The sequence below is a fragment of the Microcaecilia unicolor genome, chromosome 7 (assembly GCF_901765095.1).
Source record: "Microcaecilia unicolor chromosome 7, aMicUni1.1, whole genome shotgun sequence".
NCBI lineage: Eukaryota > Metazoa > Chordata > Amphibia > Gymnophiona > Siphonopidae > Microcaecilia > Microcaecilia unicolor.
Genome location: NC_044037.1, coordinates 229106477 through 229122832, shown reverse-complemented (window position 1 = coordinate 229122832; position 16356 = coordinate 229106477). Strand labels below are relative to the sequence as shown.

At 39.3% G+C, this 16356-nt stretch overlaps 1 protein-coding gene across 1 annotated transcript in view; it reads left to right on the top strand.

Moving 5' to 3' along the window:
- The window catches only part of MYO3B (myosin IIIB), a 634284-nt gene that overhangs the window by 445418 nt on the left and 172510 nt on the right, over positions 1–16356 (top strand). Inside the window, 2 exon segments of the mRNA XM_030210853.1 lie at positions 8038–8182; positions 12356–12459. Coding sequence (XP_030066713.1) covers positions 8038–8182; positions 12356–12459 — 249 coding nt within the window.

The following is a 16356-nucleotide window of genomic DNA, read 5'->3' as shown; positions in this document are numbered from 1 at the left end:
TGAAAATGACCTTCTTTCCTGTTCAGATTTTGGATGTTTTTGTAAAATGTCCAAATTCAGACTTAGACGTCATATCGAAAATGTCCCTCTATGTAACTTTGTAAGTCTAAGTGCTTTGAAAATACACTTCTTTGAATATCAGACCCAAAATTTTTTTGAACATCCTATAGCAAAAGAACATATCAGAAAATGTATATTGGCCCAAAGGAAGGCTTTAGGACCTTGTTATACTAGATATATCCATTAGGTAAACTATTCACCTAGACCTCCTCATCATTGTATATAAAACAGATATCTCATTTGACCAGTAAAGGATTGTATTAAGCATTCTAGCTGGTATATCATATTGCAAAGAAGTCTTATGCTATCTGACGAGTATCTACCTTTTATGAAACCTGTTAAAGCTTTTTGTGTGTTACCTATGCTAAAACCCACATTAAATAATGGGTCTGTAATTCTGAGGTACAAAGGGACACTGTGATTTATCTAAAATGATGATCATGGCTTCTAAAATGGTGGCTTTGGCTTCTCTAGAAATAAATTCTTGATTAAAATCTGAAGAGCTAGGGAGTCTGGGTTTAAAAAATAAAAAAAAGTTTTGAAAAAACTCAACAGAGCAGTCATCTGGCCTGCTATTGCTTTTTTAAGAATCTGGATGCCATCCATTATTTCCTGCATCTGAACCTCTTTCTTAAGAGCCTTACAATTTTTCTTGCAATAGTGTAGAGAGAGTGTGTGTGTGTGGTGGGGGGGGGGGGGGGTTACTTAAAAATGATGCACATGGTCTTCACTGAACTGAATTTCTGAACTTTAGGTCTGTTGATAAAGTTCTTAAGAGCAAAGAAACAAAAGCACAAGGAGCTTTCAAGAAAGGGGGGGGGGGGGTCAACTTGAATTTTATTCAACTAATAACATTCTTTAAAACAAGCGTCAATATCTTTTTCGCTAATACAAGGTTCTTTGTGATCTTGCTCTCTGTTGCTTGTTCTCTTTCTATTAGTTTGCCCTTTTAGATACTGGCTGAGAAGGTGCCCAGGGGCATTGCTTTCTGCATAATATATTTAATTGAATTGAATTTTAATTTAATTTGGACATTTATATTCTGCTTTACCAATTTAGTTCAATAATGATCAAATTAATCATCCAATAAGAGCATTTCCAATTAACATCATAATCCAATACATTCTAGTTATTAGTTTAAAATATATTTAAACAAAATCTTCCCAATAAGGGGGGGAAATTATCAACTTGGGCTACTGTTAAGACATGCTATTTTAATGGTTAATTCTAGTTATTAGTAACCAGGTCTCATTGCAAAAATACCACAAGTTGGTGGTAAAATAATACATCTTACTGGTGGCCTACATTGATATCAATACCCTTAAATGTAAACCAAAGAGCCAAGTCTTTAAACATTCCTAAATTCCCTATAGGTAGCTTTCTCTCTCACTCCAAATAACAATGAAATCCACTACCCAGAATAATCCTTTTTTTTTGTTTGTTTTCTGCAATTTAGTAGAAGATATGTTAGGCAACATTAATCAAATTTCAATTTCGGATCTTAATTGATGAGTAAGAGTATAATATGATTTAAACAGGCTGCAGACAAACTATACAATGTCTCAACAACAAAGGCAACAATTTAAAGTTTGGGGGGGGGGAGTGGAGGAGTGGCCCAGCAGCCAGAGCACCAGTCCTGACATCCAGAAGTGGCCAATTCACACCCCACCACTGCTCCTTGTGATCTTGGGCAAGTCACTTATGTGTCCTTTTACTAAGCTGCAGTAAAAGGTGGCCTGAGGTAGTGTAGGCGCATGTATTGGGCGCGTGCCAGGCCAGCTTTTACTGCATCTTCAAAAAAAGGGCTTTTTTTAATGGGACGGAAAAAGGGCATGTGGTAAAACTGAAACCAGCGTGCGTCCAAACTGGCCCGAATTGATCTAGCGGTAAGGGCTCACGTGCTACACGCATGGTGACCAGTCAGCGCGGGCCATCTTCTTATCATTTATAGGAACTCTGGAAGTAATTTATTGGTTTCTTCAGAATGAGAAAAGCTCTGGACAGTTTAGGGTGTCTCACTGTGACAAGAGAAGGCCAAAGGAAAAATGCTTGACAGAAAACTTCCTAATAAAAGAGAATATTCTACTGTTACTGAGTTTAATACAGCATTCCAGTGTTCCCTCTAGTTTTTTCAGGGTTTGTACAGATGTTCATTATTGTAGTGTCTATTTTAAGACAACTACAATTAATTAGAGGTATTTTTCAATCCATTGTTATACATCCATGCTTTATATACAATCAAAGGTGTTAACCATGAAATTATACATTTCCTGCAGATCAGTTTTCAGTGTAAATACCAAAAGAATATCATCTGCATATAATGGTGTAACATCCCAAAATATTTAACAGCCTTCCTAAGCAACTTAAATAAAGATTACATAAAATCAGGGGGGGGGGGGGGGGGGGAAGAGGTAATCACTGAGGAACTCCTTGAGTCTTAGTCCAAATCTCAGATAATGATTTTTTTGCCAAGATACTTGTAAAGTTCTATTCCTTAGAAAACCCTTAACCCATGCCAAGACAGGACTAGAAACTCCAGCTTCACAAACAAGAGGGAAGGCTCTGGGACCAGTTCAGCAGTGCGTATGAATTGCTGCTCACTACCGGTGAAGAACTGAAGAGTTTAAGAGAGACATTGGATTGCCTACAGGGGGGAGGAGGGATAGATGCCAGGAGGCTTCAGCTGGTGGGGCTTGGGAATCCCTACCATTCACATAACAGGTGCAGTGTTTCTGGGTGGGCCTGGGCCCTTTGAGCTACAAAGAGGAGTAGGGGATGGCACAAATTACGATCAGCCTCAGAGATGTTATCAATACTTTATTGAGAAAGCATCAGTAGAAACTGACCCAACATGGGCCATATTTCGGTAGTCACACCACCTGCGTCAGGGGTCACAAAACTAAAAGCCCTGTTTACTAAGCCGCGCAGTAGGCTTTCAAACCTTTTAGCATGCGCTAATGCTAGAGACACCCATAGGAATATAATGGGTATCTCTATCATTACCTCACGCTAAAATGTCTGTGCGTCTACAATGCAGCTTAGTAAACAGGGCCCTAAATCACAAGAAACAGGATAAATAAATACAGCCATGTATAAATCCAAAGGTAAAATAAAATTACAAAAATATGAAAACAATAAAAATAAGAAATAAAATAAAATTCAAATAAATAATACAATATCAAAGTAGCAGCTCCAGCAGAAACAATAAATGTAAAAACATATATACTAATGTCAAATAAAACCTTAAAAGGTGAATGAACATAAATCATGAAAACAGAAGCACAGATGTATTTTTTTATCCTGTTTTCTTGTGATTTAGATTTGTGACCCCTGACTCAGGTGGCTGTGCCTACCGAAACACGGCCCGTGTCGGGTCAATAAAGTATTTGATAACATCTCCGAGGCTGGTCATCATTCATGTCATCCTCTACTCCTCTTTTGTTCTCCTGTTGTTTCAATGTAGAGACTTGTTCCTGTTTTGTTTGACTTGACTTGATTTGGACCCCACCTGGGCTACGCAGTCAAACAATGCAGCTGCATAGCAAAAACCTGTTTTATTAGAGCAGCTAACAACATTTCTGTACTGAATAAACTATGGAATCTCGATTGAGAGTTATCCAACAAATCAAAATCCATCAGATGTAACTGGTGGCTACAGCCCCCCTCTATAATATATTGATTTATGCTTAAAATGTTTGCTTAAAAAAGTATTGTATTCATACATAAGTTGTCACATTGTCGTCATTAAAAGCGTTATCTTTCTGTAGAGTAAGCTGTGTTTGAAATGTTTTTATGTATGTTTCTAGCATTTGCATCTGGGACTTCATACCTTTGGCCTTTTTAATTGTTTATCCAGTTATGACATCGCTTAGATTCATTACACTAATTGGATTCTTGTATAGTATGTCAACTTTTGAAACTCCTCATCCACTAAGAATTTATTGTTTAGTTGTGAAGATTTTTTTGTTGTTGTTGTTCGTTCTTTAAAACTGAATATTTAGAGAGACTGCTGCATAGCCAGGGACTGTTATTAAAAAGGGGGTAGCTGTTTTAGTTTGGTGTGCCAGTTTTGTTACATTGGGTGTATTTTGGCGTCTATTATATACAGAAATATTACACTTTGCACTAAAATATTGTCTATTCTTGGAAAGATGAAGTGCATGGATGAGTAGAAATTTCTATGGGATCTAAAAGTGACCAGGAATTAATTGAACCATTATCCACCATTATGGACTGATGGTTCTTTATTGTTTGGACATGTTTACCTAGTAGGGGGTTCGCCCTCTGTTTTGCTTTTAGTTCTTTGAAATTTTTGGTGGTAGTTTTCGTATGTTTGTTTTTATATTTTGTCTCATTTTGAGTAAGATGTTTTTCTCCCTTTAATGTAAAATTCAATTCATAAAAATAAAATTAAAGGAATACTCTAAGCTATACAAAATGCTCAGTACCAGGCAGCTCATTGGAAGTCTATGTGTTAGCAATTGTGAGCAAAGATAAAGTACTGTTATCACTGCACAAAACCCTTGTTACATCACACTTGAAGAATGTGACATACTTTTGTCGTAAATGTGACATACGTTTGTTGTCAAGATGATCTTGAAGATTGGAAGCATAATTGCTTGAAGATTTATTTTAACATGGCAATCATACTTTTCTAATTCCTATAATAGCACATTTGTTAAAATGCCTAAAGGTGGAGCTGTTGGCTTCTTAGCTTTTTAGGAAGATGTCTCATTGGAATTAGGAATTTTTTTCAAAAAGGACTACCTTCTTATCATTTACAGCAACTGTGGAAGTAATTTATTGGCTTCTTCAGAATGAGAAAAGCTCTGGACAGTTTAGGATCTCTCACTGTGACAGAAGGCTAAAGGAAAATGTTTAACATAGAAAACTTCCTAATAAAAGATAATATTCTACTATTACTGAGTATAATACAGCATTCTGTGTAATATATGTTGTGGCCAATGTTCCCTCTAGGTTTTTCAGGGTATTTGCAGTTGTCCATTATTGTAGCGTCTATTTTAAGACACTTAAATTAATTGGAGGTATTTTGATCATGACACATTCCACTCACTTGTTCTCTCTTTACTAATTTCTAGGACTGATTACTGCAACATTGTCTACTTAGGTTCGCCACACTACATCTTACAATGCAATTAAACATTGCAAAATATGGCAAATAAATTACTATGCTTTGCAAAGAGATCAGTTCAGAAAATGTTGATGTCCCATTGTTATATTCCTAACGATACTTCAATGATCTCGCATAACTTGTACAATGTAACCCATAACCAAATTGTAACAAATGTATTTCCATTATTTATATCTTATTGTAAGCCACACTGAGCCCGCAAAGAGGTGGGAAAATGTGGGATACAAATGCAATAAAATAAAAATAAAATAAAAATGTCACTCCTCTAATACAGAGGTACCATTGGCTTCCCATTGAACAACAAATTTTACATAAGCTCTTGACTCTTAGCTTTAAAGTTTTTCAAACATGATCACCACAATATCTCGCTAACCTTACTATCCCATACCTCTCCCTCCACCTGCTCTGGTCTTTGAATGACTATTGTTTGGTCCCCGTGAACCCCAAGCAAGCCACTCTCGAGTTTACCAGACAATATGACTCCTATTTCACAGCTCTGTTATATTGGAATTCTCTTCCCCGTGACATCAGAGCAGAAACATTATTTAAAACATTTAAATCTGTCCTAAAGGCCTGACTCTTTTGCCAGGCCTACATTCCCTCTTAGAGAAGAATGTTGCCAGCATCACTGTCTCTCTCACAGTTTCCCGTTCTCTTCCTCTAGCCATTCTTTCTCCCTGTTACCACTTTACTGTTGTTACTGGGTGTAATTGTGCTAGCGTGATTCATTATCCTTTCCTATCTCATTTTGTGGTTCTGCTTCTCATTTTCTATACTGTTTTATTGTTAGCATTGTAACCTGCCTAAATCTACCCATTAGTTAAGGTGGTATAGCAAATCTTTTCCAAATAAATAAAAATGCTAATGCAATGGAAAAAATAGATAAATAAAGTAGAAATCATCATTAAAAGGAAATACCAGCCTGCTATAGCCAACATGTTTCACCTCAGTTACACATATATACAGCACAGTCAGACCCTCACGTAAATAACTGATTACAAATTAAAAACGGAATGATGCAAAGATGACTGCTTAAGAAGAGGTTGCATGAGTTCATATTCTGAACTGGAAGACCATTGTGATAATTTGGCTATGGAGAAATGGAAGAAGAAGGTGCATGTGTTTCTCCCTGACCTGCAGCAGAACCCTCAGCTCCAGCAAGCTATCATCTCTAAACTGATGATCCAACCAGCAGATGGCTCACCCATGTCTATTGTGGGGACAATTGAAGTGTTGTCTCCTTGGTGAAAAAATACTTCTGAGTCTGGCAGGCCCATGGAGAAAGCACGCGATAGAGACACACGCCAATGGCTGAGCATGTGACTTCTACCACAAGGTTAATGAGAAAATATTCCACAGTGACGCAGTAAACAAATGAGAAATAAATTTAAAGCATGCGGAGCTTGCACACTAATTAGGGAAAGCCTGCTGGACACATGTGCACAAAGGTTCTGCAGTAAGAGCACCTTCACTATGCACATGTCCAAAGGGAAATAAAAGTACCAGGACACATCTGTGCATGTTATTTTGGGCAAAAATATTAGCCTCACAAAAATGTCTTCACATAACATTTTTGCAAGCCTGATATTTATGAGCAGATTAACATGCACAGATGTGTGCTGGTACTTTCATTTTCTTCGTACATGCATACAGAGCTGTTATCTCCTGTTCTGTCTTTTAAAATGGTCACAGATAAAAAAGAAAATCTGGCAGTAAATCCTCTCAACTAACCCTTCTATGCCACCTCGGACCTGGTGGTGAATTTCTCACTTTTTGCTTATAGTAAAATTCCCTGTGCATTGCAGAGGAATACTTAATGGCCTCGTTACCATTCATTTTAATATACTGTGTGACTGTGTGTACCATATGAGTTCACTTCTATATTAAACCCCTTTGTGCATTGTGCGCCTAGTAATGTTTGCATTGTGATAGGGAAGGTCTATCATGGAGTGAGGAGAGGAGGAAAAGAACGGGGAGCAGGCAAGGAAAATCCAGCATTTTTTCCTATCCTCAAGGAAGGTTGCTTTGAGTATGGCTTCCTAGTGGAGAAGAAGCATGGCAATACCTGTTGCCTTGGGACAGTGGTGCCCTATGGCTAAACTATAAAATCCATCATTTCAAAATCTGTTGACAATGACTTCTAATGGCTAGGTATATTATCACAATTCATTTCATGTTATTATTCTTTCCAAAAGAGCAGAATATGTGAATACTGCTCTATTCACACAGTAGACACCCTCTCCCTTCCATCTCCATGTCACAGACCGCATATATTATTGCATGCCATCAAGTTAATGTCAACTCATACTGACCCTATGGATAGTTGTCTTAAGCTGTGTTTAGTTTTCAGTCAGGTGGATAATTGTTGATAGAGGGGTATCCATAGCTCTTGTCCATCCATTATATTGCTGGTCTTCCTGTTTTGTGTTGACATTCAACCTTGCCAAATGTGGTTCTCCAGTGATGTTTCTGTTTCCATGATGTGTCTAAAGTATGAAAGTTGAAGTCTTGTCATTTGAGCTTCTAAGGAAATCTTAGGTTTGATCTCCTCCAATACTGATTAATTTATTCTTTTGGCAGTCCATGGTATATGCATCCAGCTCCAAAATTCAAAGGCATTGGGTTTCTTCCTGCCTTTCTTCTTCACTGCCCAACTTTCATATCCAGATGATGTTATTGAAAATAGCTTGAGCAAGTCAAATCTTTGCATGCAGAGATATAGATCTGCACTTTGAAGATCTTTTCCAGGTCCTTCATAGGTCTTCTGCTAAGAATGATATACATCATTGGATTTCTTGACTGCTTGTTGTTTTGTTATTGATCAGAACAGATTGAAGACTACTATTTCTATTGCTTCTCCATCAAGGATGAAATTATTGATTTACCAGTTGTCAGGATCTTTACCTCCTTCACATTAAAGTTCTTTGATCTTGATAAGCAGATGTTTCAGATCATCTTCACTTTCAACCAGTAACTTGGTATCATTAGTATTGTCCATCCTTTCAATTCTGTTGACAGTGACTTCTAATAGATGGATAAATTATTATATGTCATTTAATTTTAATGTTCTTACCAAAAAAACCTAGAATATTTGGATATTGCTCTAGTCACACCATACAATCCCTCTCCCCTCCACCTCCATGTCAGAAACAACAGAGAAAAGAGATTTTGTGTGTGTGTACATATATATATATATCTATATCTATATCTTATATATATATCTATATCTATATCTATATCTATATCTATATCTATCTATCTATCTATATATATATATATATATATATATATATATATATATATATATATATATATATATATAGATAGATAGATAGATAGATAGATAGATATATAGATATATATAGATATATAGGTATATAAATATATATATAAAAAGATGGGAGAAATTCCAGCTCCACACTCCACATGCTTTCCCCACTTGTTTTGATTAATATTTCTGCAGCTTGACAACTGGTATCAAATTAAGCCCTCTTTCATTGCCTCAAAAGAACTGAAAATAGACTAGGGACATCTAGAATGATTTATGATATGGGGATATTTGTAGGTCATTGACTGACCTCATCCAGCACCACAGCTCTTCTGGGATAGCTAATCACATAGGTTGGTGACTGTGACACTAAGGAGGCCAAATTTCAAGCTGTTTGCATTAGGAGAAAATCTGCAGTGCTGCTTACCCATGGATTTTGCACCAGTTTTCAAAATGAGCATGTACTTTTGCTCTGAAAGGCATCATGAGCATATTATATGCATGGGCATTTGCATCTGTTTTTCTTTTTTGGTGTGTGTGTGGGAGGGGGATACATTATTGATGGAAACTAAAGTGCATAGATTTTAAAATGCAATCTATATGCATTATTTTCCACTCCTGACTTAAACACACTTCTGGGATCACTTCCTCTAAAGCACATTTAGTATATAAGAATTAAATAGACATTTACTTTTGTGGTCAGAAATTAAATATATTTACTGATGTGTCTCACATCACAGAATTAAGGAGAAAGGCTTTTATTCTGCTCAGACCTGGGGTCTTGGCTGTGGGGGCTTCCTTGTTCTGGAAATTTTTATGCAGGTGTTTGACTTCCTATCAGGGTATTAGGTATTTTTTCAAGTTTTTTGAAGGATGAATCCATTCTATTCTTTATATTGGGTTATTATGTATGGGGGAAATTTGGGGTAGATTCTAAGAATGAATCATAATACGCTGTTAATCTTCCAGACGACTTGACTTTCTATTGTCTCTCCCCTTAATGTGGGTTGTTTTTCTATTATTTTTCTTTTTCCTGTTTTGGATTATTATTTTTCTTGATGTGATTTTTTTTTTTGCCTTTTGTATCATATTTTGTAAAAGTGAAATTGCATAAAAAAGACAGAGCAGTGGTGGAGACTAGAAACTGAGCAAATCAAATTTGCTGAGTGTCATGTGATGTCAGAAGAAAACAGAATAACTGTTCCAGAGGTGGCAGTACCTACAAACCTGTGGTGTAAATATAAAGCAGAAACAGGATAGTGAAGGTTAACTGGTGGGGATGGGGATTGGGACTAGCTGGGATGGAATTATAGGAGAGTTTGTTAGGGACAGGAGTTGGGGAACAGGACTGGAGAATGTATTGGGGGAGATGGGCTTAAGGAAAGAGAAAATGTGTGTGGTGTAAATGTTTTTACAAATTATTCCAAAAGTACCTGAGTAGCCAGGCTAACCATATCAGAGGTACAATCCCAGGACATGTGTGGCACTGGAGGAACCAACATCTTCCCTCCCTATCGCCGCTTGGGTGCAGTGCTTCATCTTCACTTCCTTACCCTAGTCCCATGACCAGCATGTTCCCTGTGCTGCCACCAACCACATCATTGTATCTCTTAATGGTCTACTTTGACTTTTCTATTGAGATAGACATGGGAAAAGCCACTGTTTATCCCTGGGATCAATCCTGTCAGGTACTTGTGACCTTAATTGGCCACTGCTAGAAACGGGATAGTGGGCTAGATGGACCATTGGTCTGACCCAGTATGGCTATTCTTATGTTCTTATGTGAGGCCTTCCAATTAGTGGTCCATGCTTCAGCACTGCTGCTTCTCACCCTTTCCCGATGAAAGGCTTCCTGCCAGTAGGGAGTACCTTCAAAACTAGATCAAGGACATGTGTTGGATGTGGTCTATTTAGAATTCAGCAAAGGCTTTGATACAGTTCCTTTCAGAAGGCTTATGGATAAACTGAATGGCCTGGGGATGGGTCACAAAGGGTGAACTAGATCAAAAATTGGTTGACTGACAGAAGGCAGAGGGTGATGGTAACTGGAATTCACTCAGAAGAAAAGAAGGTGAGTAGTGTAGTTCCTCAGAGATTGGTCCTGGGACCAGTTCAATAGCTTTGTGATCGATATTGCTGAAGGATTAGAAGGAAAAATTTGCCTTCTAGCAGATGACACAAAGACTTGCAACAAAGTGGACACCCTTGAGGGACAGCACAACATAAACTGTAATCAATAAAAATTAGAAGCGTGTGCTAATGCTTGGCAGTTAAGCTGTAATGTGAAGAAATTCAGAGTGTTGTATTTTGGGTACAGAAATCCAAAAAAGTTGCATGCGATAGGAGGAGAGAGGCTGATGTGCACAGACTAGGAAAAGGATCTTGGGATGATAGTGTCTGTCAAAACAGGAAAGGGACCTTGGGATACTAGTGTCCAAGGATATCAAGGTGGCAAATCAATATGACAAGACAGTGACCAAAGCCACAAGGATGCTAAGCTGCACAAGAGAAGGGAAAGAGATGATTATGCATCTGTACAAGTTGATAATGAGGATCCACTTGGAGAACTGTGTTTAGTTTTGGAGGCCATATCTTGCTAAGCATATAAAAAGCCATGAAGCAGTTCAGAGGAAGGCAACCAAAATAGTATGGGGTCTGTGCCCAGAGACATATAAGAAGAGACTTGGAGGACTGAATATCATATAGTAACATAGTAAATGACGGCAGATAAAGACCTGAACGGTCCATCAAGTCTACCCAACAAGATAAACTCATTTTACATGGTATGTGATACTTTATATGTATACCTGAATTTGATTTGTCCCTGCCTTTCTCAGGGCACAGACCATAAAAATCTGCCCAGCACTGTTCCTGTACTAAAAGTTCTGAAGCTAACGTTGAAGCCCCTTAAAATTTATACTCCAGCCCATCCATATCTATTCAGTCACGATTAGGGCGCAGCCTGTAGAAGTCTGCCCAGCATTGGTTTTACTCTCCAATTACCAGCGTCACTACCCAATCTCCACTAAGGTTCTGTAGATCCATTCCTTCTAACCCTAGAGAAGAGGAATCACAGGGGAAGTATGATACAGATGTTTAAGTAGTTGAAAGGTATTATTGAACAAATTAGAGCTGTACCGAATAGCATATTTTACTAGTCGTCCGAATATGAAAAATGTAGATGCCCAGATTATTCGTATTTGAATTTAAATCACTGTTCATCCAAATATGAATACTGTATTCAGGGCTGGATTGAGTCAAAAACAAATATTCGGTACAGCCCTAGAACAATTATATCTTTTGCAACGATGAGGAAACTGTAGAATTAGACAGCATGAATTAAAGCTGCAAGGAGGTGAAAAAAGCAACATCAGGAAATATTTTTGTTGAAAAGGTTGGTTGATACCTGGCATACCCTCCTGGTGAAGGTAGTATCTATCCATTCCATCTCTCCGAATTATTTATTATGAAGAGACCAGAAGATGTGCTTTCTTAATTGCTGGTCCAAGACAGTGGAATCATATTCCACTTCTTCTTAGATTAAAATCAGATACCATCACTTTTAGGAAGCAATCGAAAGCGTTCTTGCTTATGAAGGTTTATGAGGGAACTTAGCACAGTGCATATCATTATGTATTAAACCCTCTTCAGTTTGCCATAGTTTTGACCCACACAGTTGCCGAATTGAAGAGCACTTTTCCAAAAATCACTCAGTCCATTTTTTTTGTCAGTCTTGAGCTATGCTATTCGTTTGTTGGCGAGGAAATTTAAATATGAGCATATGACACCTCTTTTTATTTACTATCACTGGCTGCCTATATCTTTTAGGTCTAAATTGTTACTTTTGGCACATCAGGCTTCTTTTTTTTTTATAGAACCCCACCTTCTTTGGCACGCTTATTGATGCCTTATATTCCAGGAAGATCACTTTACTCTGCTATGGGTAATCAGCACATGGATCCAGCCTTGACTACAGCCTGTAGGCAGTTATTTGAGTTAGGGCTTTTTTCTGTGTGGTACCAGTCTTAAGGAACTCTCTTCCTGGGGCGTTATGGTTGGAGAGCTCCCGGATTCGGTTAAAGAAATTATTGAAAGCTCATTTCTTTACTACTGCTTTTGGGCCTTTGCTGAGTGGGGCTGCCTGAGTGGTCCCTGGATAGGTAGTGGTTAAATGGTTGTTTGTTCTTGCTTGAGTGTGCTTTCCTGTTTTTGATGTTCATTTCTGTTTTTAATTCAGATTTTATTATATATTGTACACTTCTGAAAAGTAATGGTTAGCAGCTAGCTGGTTATATATTGCATGATATAACCAGCTAACTGCTGACTTTCAGTGCAAGTTTGGTGACCATATTTGGCCACATGACTACCAGGCCTATTTTTGGCTGGTTCAAACTTAACTGGCCACTGCTGAATATCTGTTTAGTTAGTTAACTGTGAGCCAGCCCAAAATAAACCGGATATTCAATGTCAGTCACCAGAAATGGTCCTGCACTGAATATCTGGGCTAACTTCCATGGTCTGAATATCGGTATGGGACGGGAACGGAGACAAAACCCATGGGGATGGGGACAAACTTTTTCTCTGTGTCATTCTCTACTATACACTCATTCCTCACCTGGACTAGCTTGCTACACACACTGTAACTTAGACCAGTTCCTTATATCTTGTTTAACTGTACGAAGAACTTGCTTTGAGTTTGGTGACCCATCTAATTATCCCAAATGTTTCTGTATCACCCATCTTTTCCCCATCTATATATCTGCACTTGGCTCCTCAGCTACATGGTAAGCTGTATTGTAGCAAAGCATTAGCCAGTGGTGTTCCTTGGTCGGCTTGCACCTGGGGTGGATTGCCGCTGCACATGACCCTCCCCCGGGTGCAGCACCCCCCGGCGCATCACCTCCCCCCCCCCCCCCGGGTGCATTGCTCTTACTTCCTGGGGGTGCTGGGAGCAGCTGTGCGGCTGTCGGCTCCACCAGTTCCCTACCCCGGAACAGGAAGTAACATCAGAGGGAGCAGAGAACTGGCAGAGCTGGCAGCCGTGCGGCTGCTTCCTGCACCCCCGTGCAACATGCACCCGGGGCAGACCTCCCCCACCGCTCCGCCCTCGGTACACCACTGGCATTAGTATCATGTCTATGCTATTTGAATGTTCTAATGCGTGCTTATAAGGTGTTTCATTGGTATTATGCTGACATCATATTATATCTTGAATGTTCTTCCATGCTGTTCATTATGAGATTATTTGTATTATACTGACATTTATCATATTTCTGTTTTATGGTTTTTTTGCAGTGCTGTTATATGTGTATATTTTTGATACTGTTTCATGGTAGTCCTATTATTAGGTTTCAATTTGCTATGTTCAAGTTTGCCTCATTTATTGCATTTATGTTTATATTTGGTTATTTTACTATTGTTGTGCTGTTAACAACACTATAAGTTTTATGTTAAACTCTACCTGCTATACACCGCCTTGGGTGAACTTCTTCATAAAGGCAGTTAATAAATCCCAATAAATTAAATAAACAAAGGCATAGACGAGCAGGTACAACTTTAGAGGCCTTACTGGATAGACTAGCAGGACTGTGCCGGGTTTTATCTTTTGTCTTTCATTATGTTACTATCAGAACTTGTGAGGACTCTGGGGTGAAGGAGCTGGGCCAGACTGGAGACAGGAATGTGTATTATGTGGTGATAGGGAAGAAGTTGGAAACTACAGGCCAGGGGCTTAGCCAGACAGCAGATTTTGGGTGGGCCTAGTCAAGAAGTGGGTGGGCACCAAGTGTTCTCCTCCCCCCCCCCCCCCCCCCCCCCAATGCGATAAGGCCAGTATCAGCAGCTTAGGAAGCTTAGACTGCTGAAGTGGAGAGAAGTGTTTTCAGCACCATCAGGGGAAGGTCTTCAGCTGGTGTAGCTTGGGATCCCCACTAGCTAGCACTAAATATGTGCTGCTGTTGGGTGGGCCTGAGCCCTAAGTGGATGGGCCCCAGCCCACCCAGGCCCACCTGTGGCTACGCCACTGCTACAGGCCAGTAAGCCTCACTTCGGTTAATGGAAAAGTAATGGAAGCGATGCTGAAGGAAAGGATAGTGAATTTCTTGGAAGTCAATAAGTTGCAAGATCTGAGACAACATGGTTTTACCAAAGGTAAATCATGCCAAATGAATCTCATTGAATTCTTTGACTGGGTGAATGGAGAATTTAATCATGGACATGCTATAGACGTAATCTACTTAGATTTCAGCAAAGTTTTTGACACAGTTTCCCACAGGAGGCTCTTGAATAAACTTGACAGGATGAAGATAGGACCCGACGTGCTGAACTGGATTAGGAACTGGTTGACGGACAGATGCCAGAGGGTGGTGGTTAATGGAATTCGCTCAGATGAGGGAAAGGTGAGCAGTGGAGTGCCTCAGGGATTGGTGCTGGGGCCATTTCTGTTCAATATATTTGTGAGTGACATTGCCGAAGGGTTAGAAGGTAAAGTTTGCCTTTTTGCGGATGACACTAAGATTTGTAACAGAGTGGACACCCAGGAGAGAGTGGAAAACATGAAAAAGGATCTGCAGAAGCTAGAAGAATGGTCTAAGGTTTGGCAATTAAAATTCAATGCGAAGAAATGCAAAGTGATGCACTTAGGGAGTAGAAATCCACGGGAGACGTATGTGTTAGGCGGTGAGAGTCTGATATGTACAGACGGGGAGAGGGATTTTGGGGTGATTGTTTCATCGCCTTCAGATCCTCAGATACTGTGTGACAAGACGGTGCACATAGCTAGAAGGTTGCTAGGCTGTATAGAAAGAGGTGTGACCAGCAGAAGAAAGGAGGTGTTGATGCCCCTGTATAAGTTGTTGGTTAGGCCCTACCTGGAATATTGTGTTCAGTTTTGGAGGCCGTATCTTGCTAAGGATGTAAAAAGAATTGAAGTGGTGCAAAGAAAAGCTACGAGAATGGTATGGGATTTGCGTTACAAGACGTATGAGGAGAGACTTGCTGACCTGAACATGTATACCCTGGAGGAAAGGAGAAACAGGGGTGATATGATACAGAAGTTCAAATATTTGAAATGTATTAATCCGCAAACAAACCTTTTACGGAGATGGGAAGGCAGTAGAACTAGAGGACATGAAATGAGATTGAAGGGGGCAGACTCAAGAAAAATGTCAGGAAGTATTTTTTCATGGAGAGAGTGATGGATACTTGGAATGCCCTCCTATGGGAGGTGGTGGAGATGAAAACGGTAGCGGAATTCAAACATGCATGGGATAAACATAAATGAATCCTGTTCAGAAGGAATGGATCCTCAGAAGCTTAGCGGAGATTGTGTGGCAGAGCCGGTGGGGGAGGCGGGGCTAGTGCTGGGCAGACTTCTACGGTCTGTGCCCTGAAAATGGCAGATACAAATCAGTCAGGTATACACATAAAGTAATACATATGAGTTTATCTTGTTGGGCAGACTGGATGGACTGTACAGGTCTTTCTCTGCCGTCATCTACTATGTTACCACATTACTATGTTACTATGTGGAAGGGTTCATATGGATGAGATGAAGCTGAGGATGAAGAAACACAATATTTCCCTAGGGCCTTTCTTGACTACATGAGTCCTTTCCATGTCTATGCTACCTTCTCTGCTCTGGATATTTAAAAGTGGCCTGGTCAATAGTACCCATGACTACCTGTGCTTTGCTGTTCTTTTTGCTAGGGGGAGGGGGAGTGAAAGGAGGAACATTTCAGGAGTTCATCTTAAGCAAAGAGGTGGGTACATAGTACTATTAGGTAAAGTTACACACACACTAAGAATACAAATAACATTAATCAAGCTGTTTAATGCATAGTTATCATGCTTTTGTGCCCCTGTTGTCCTCCTTCAG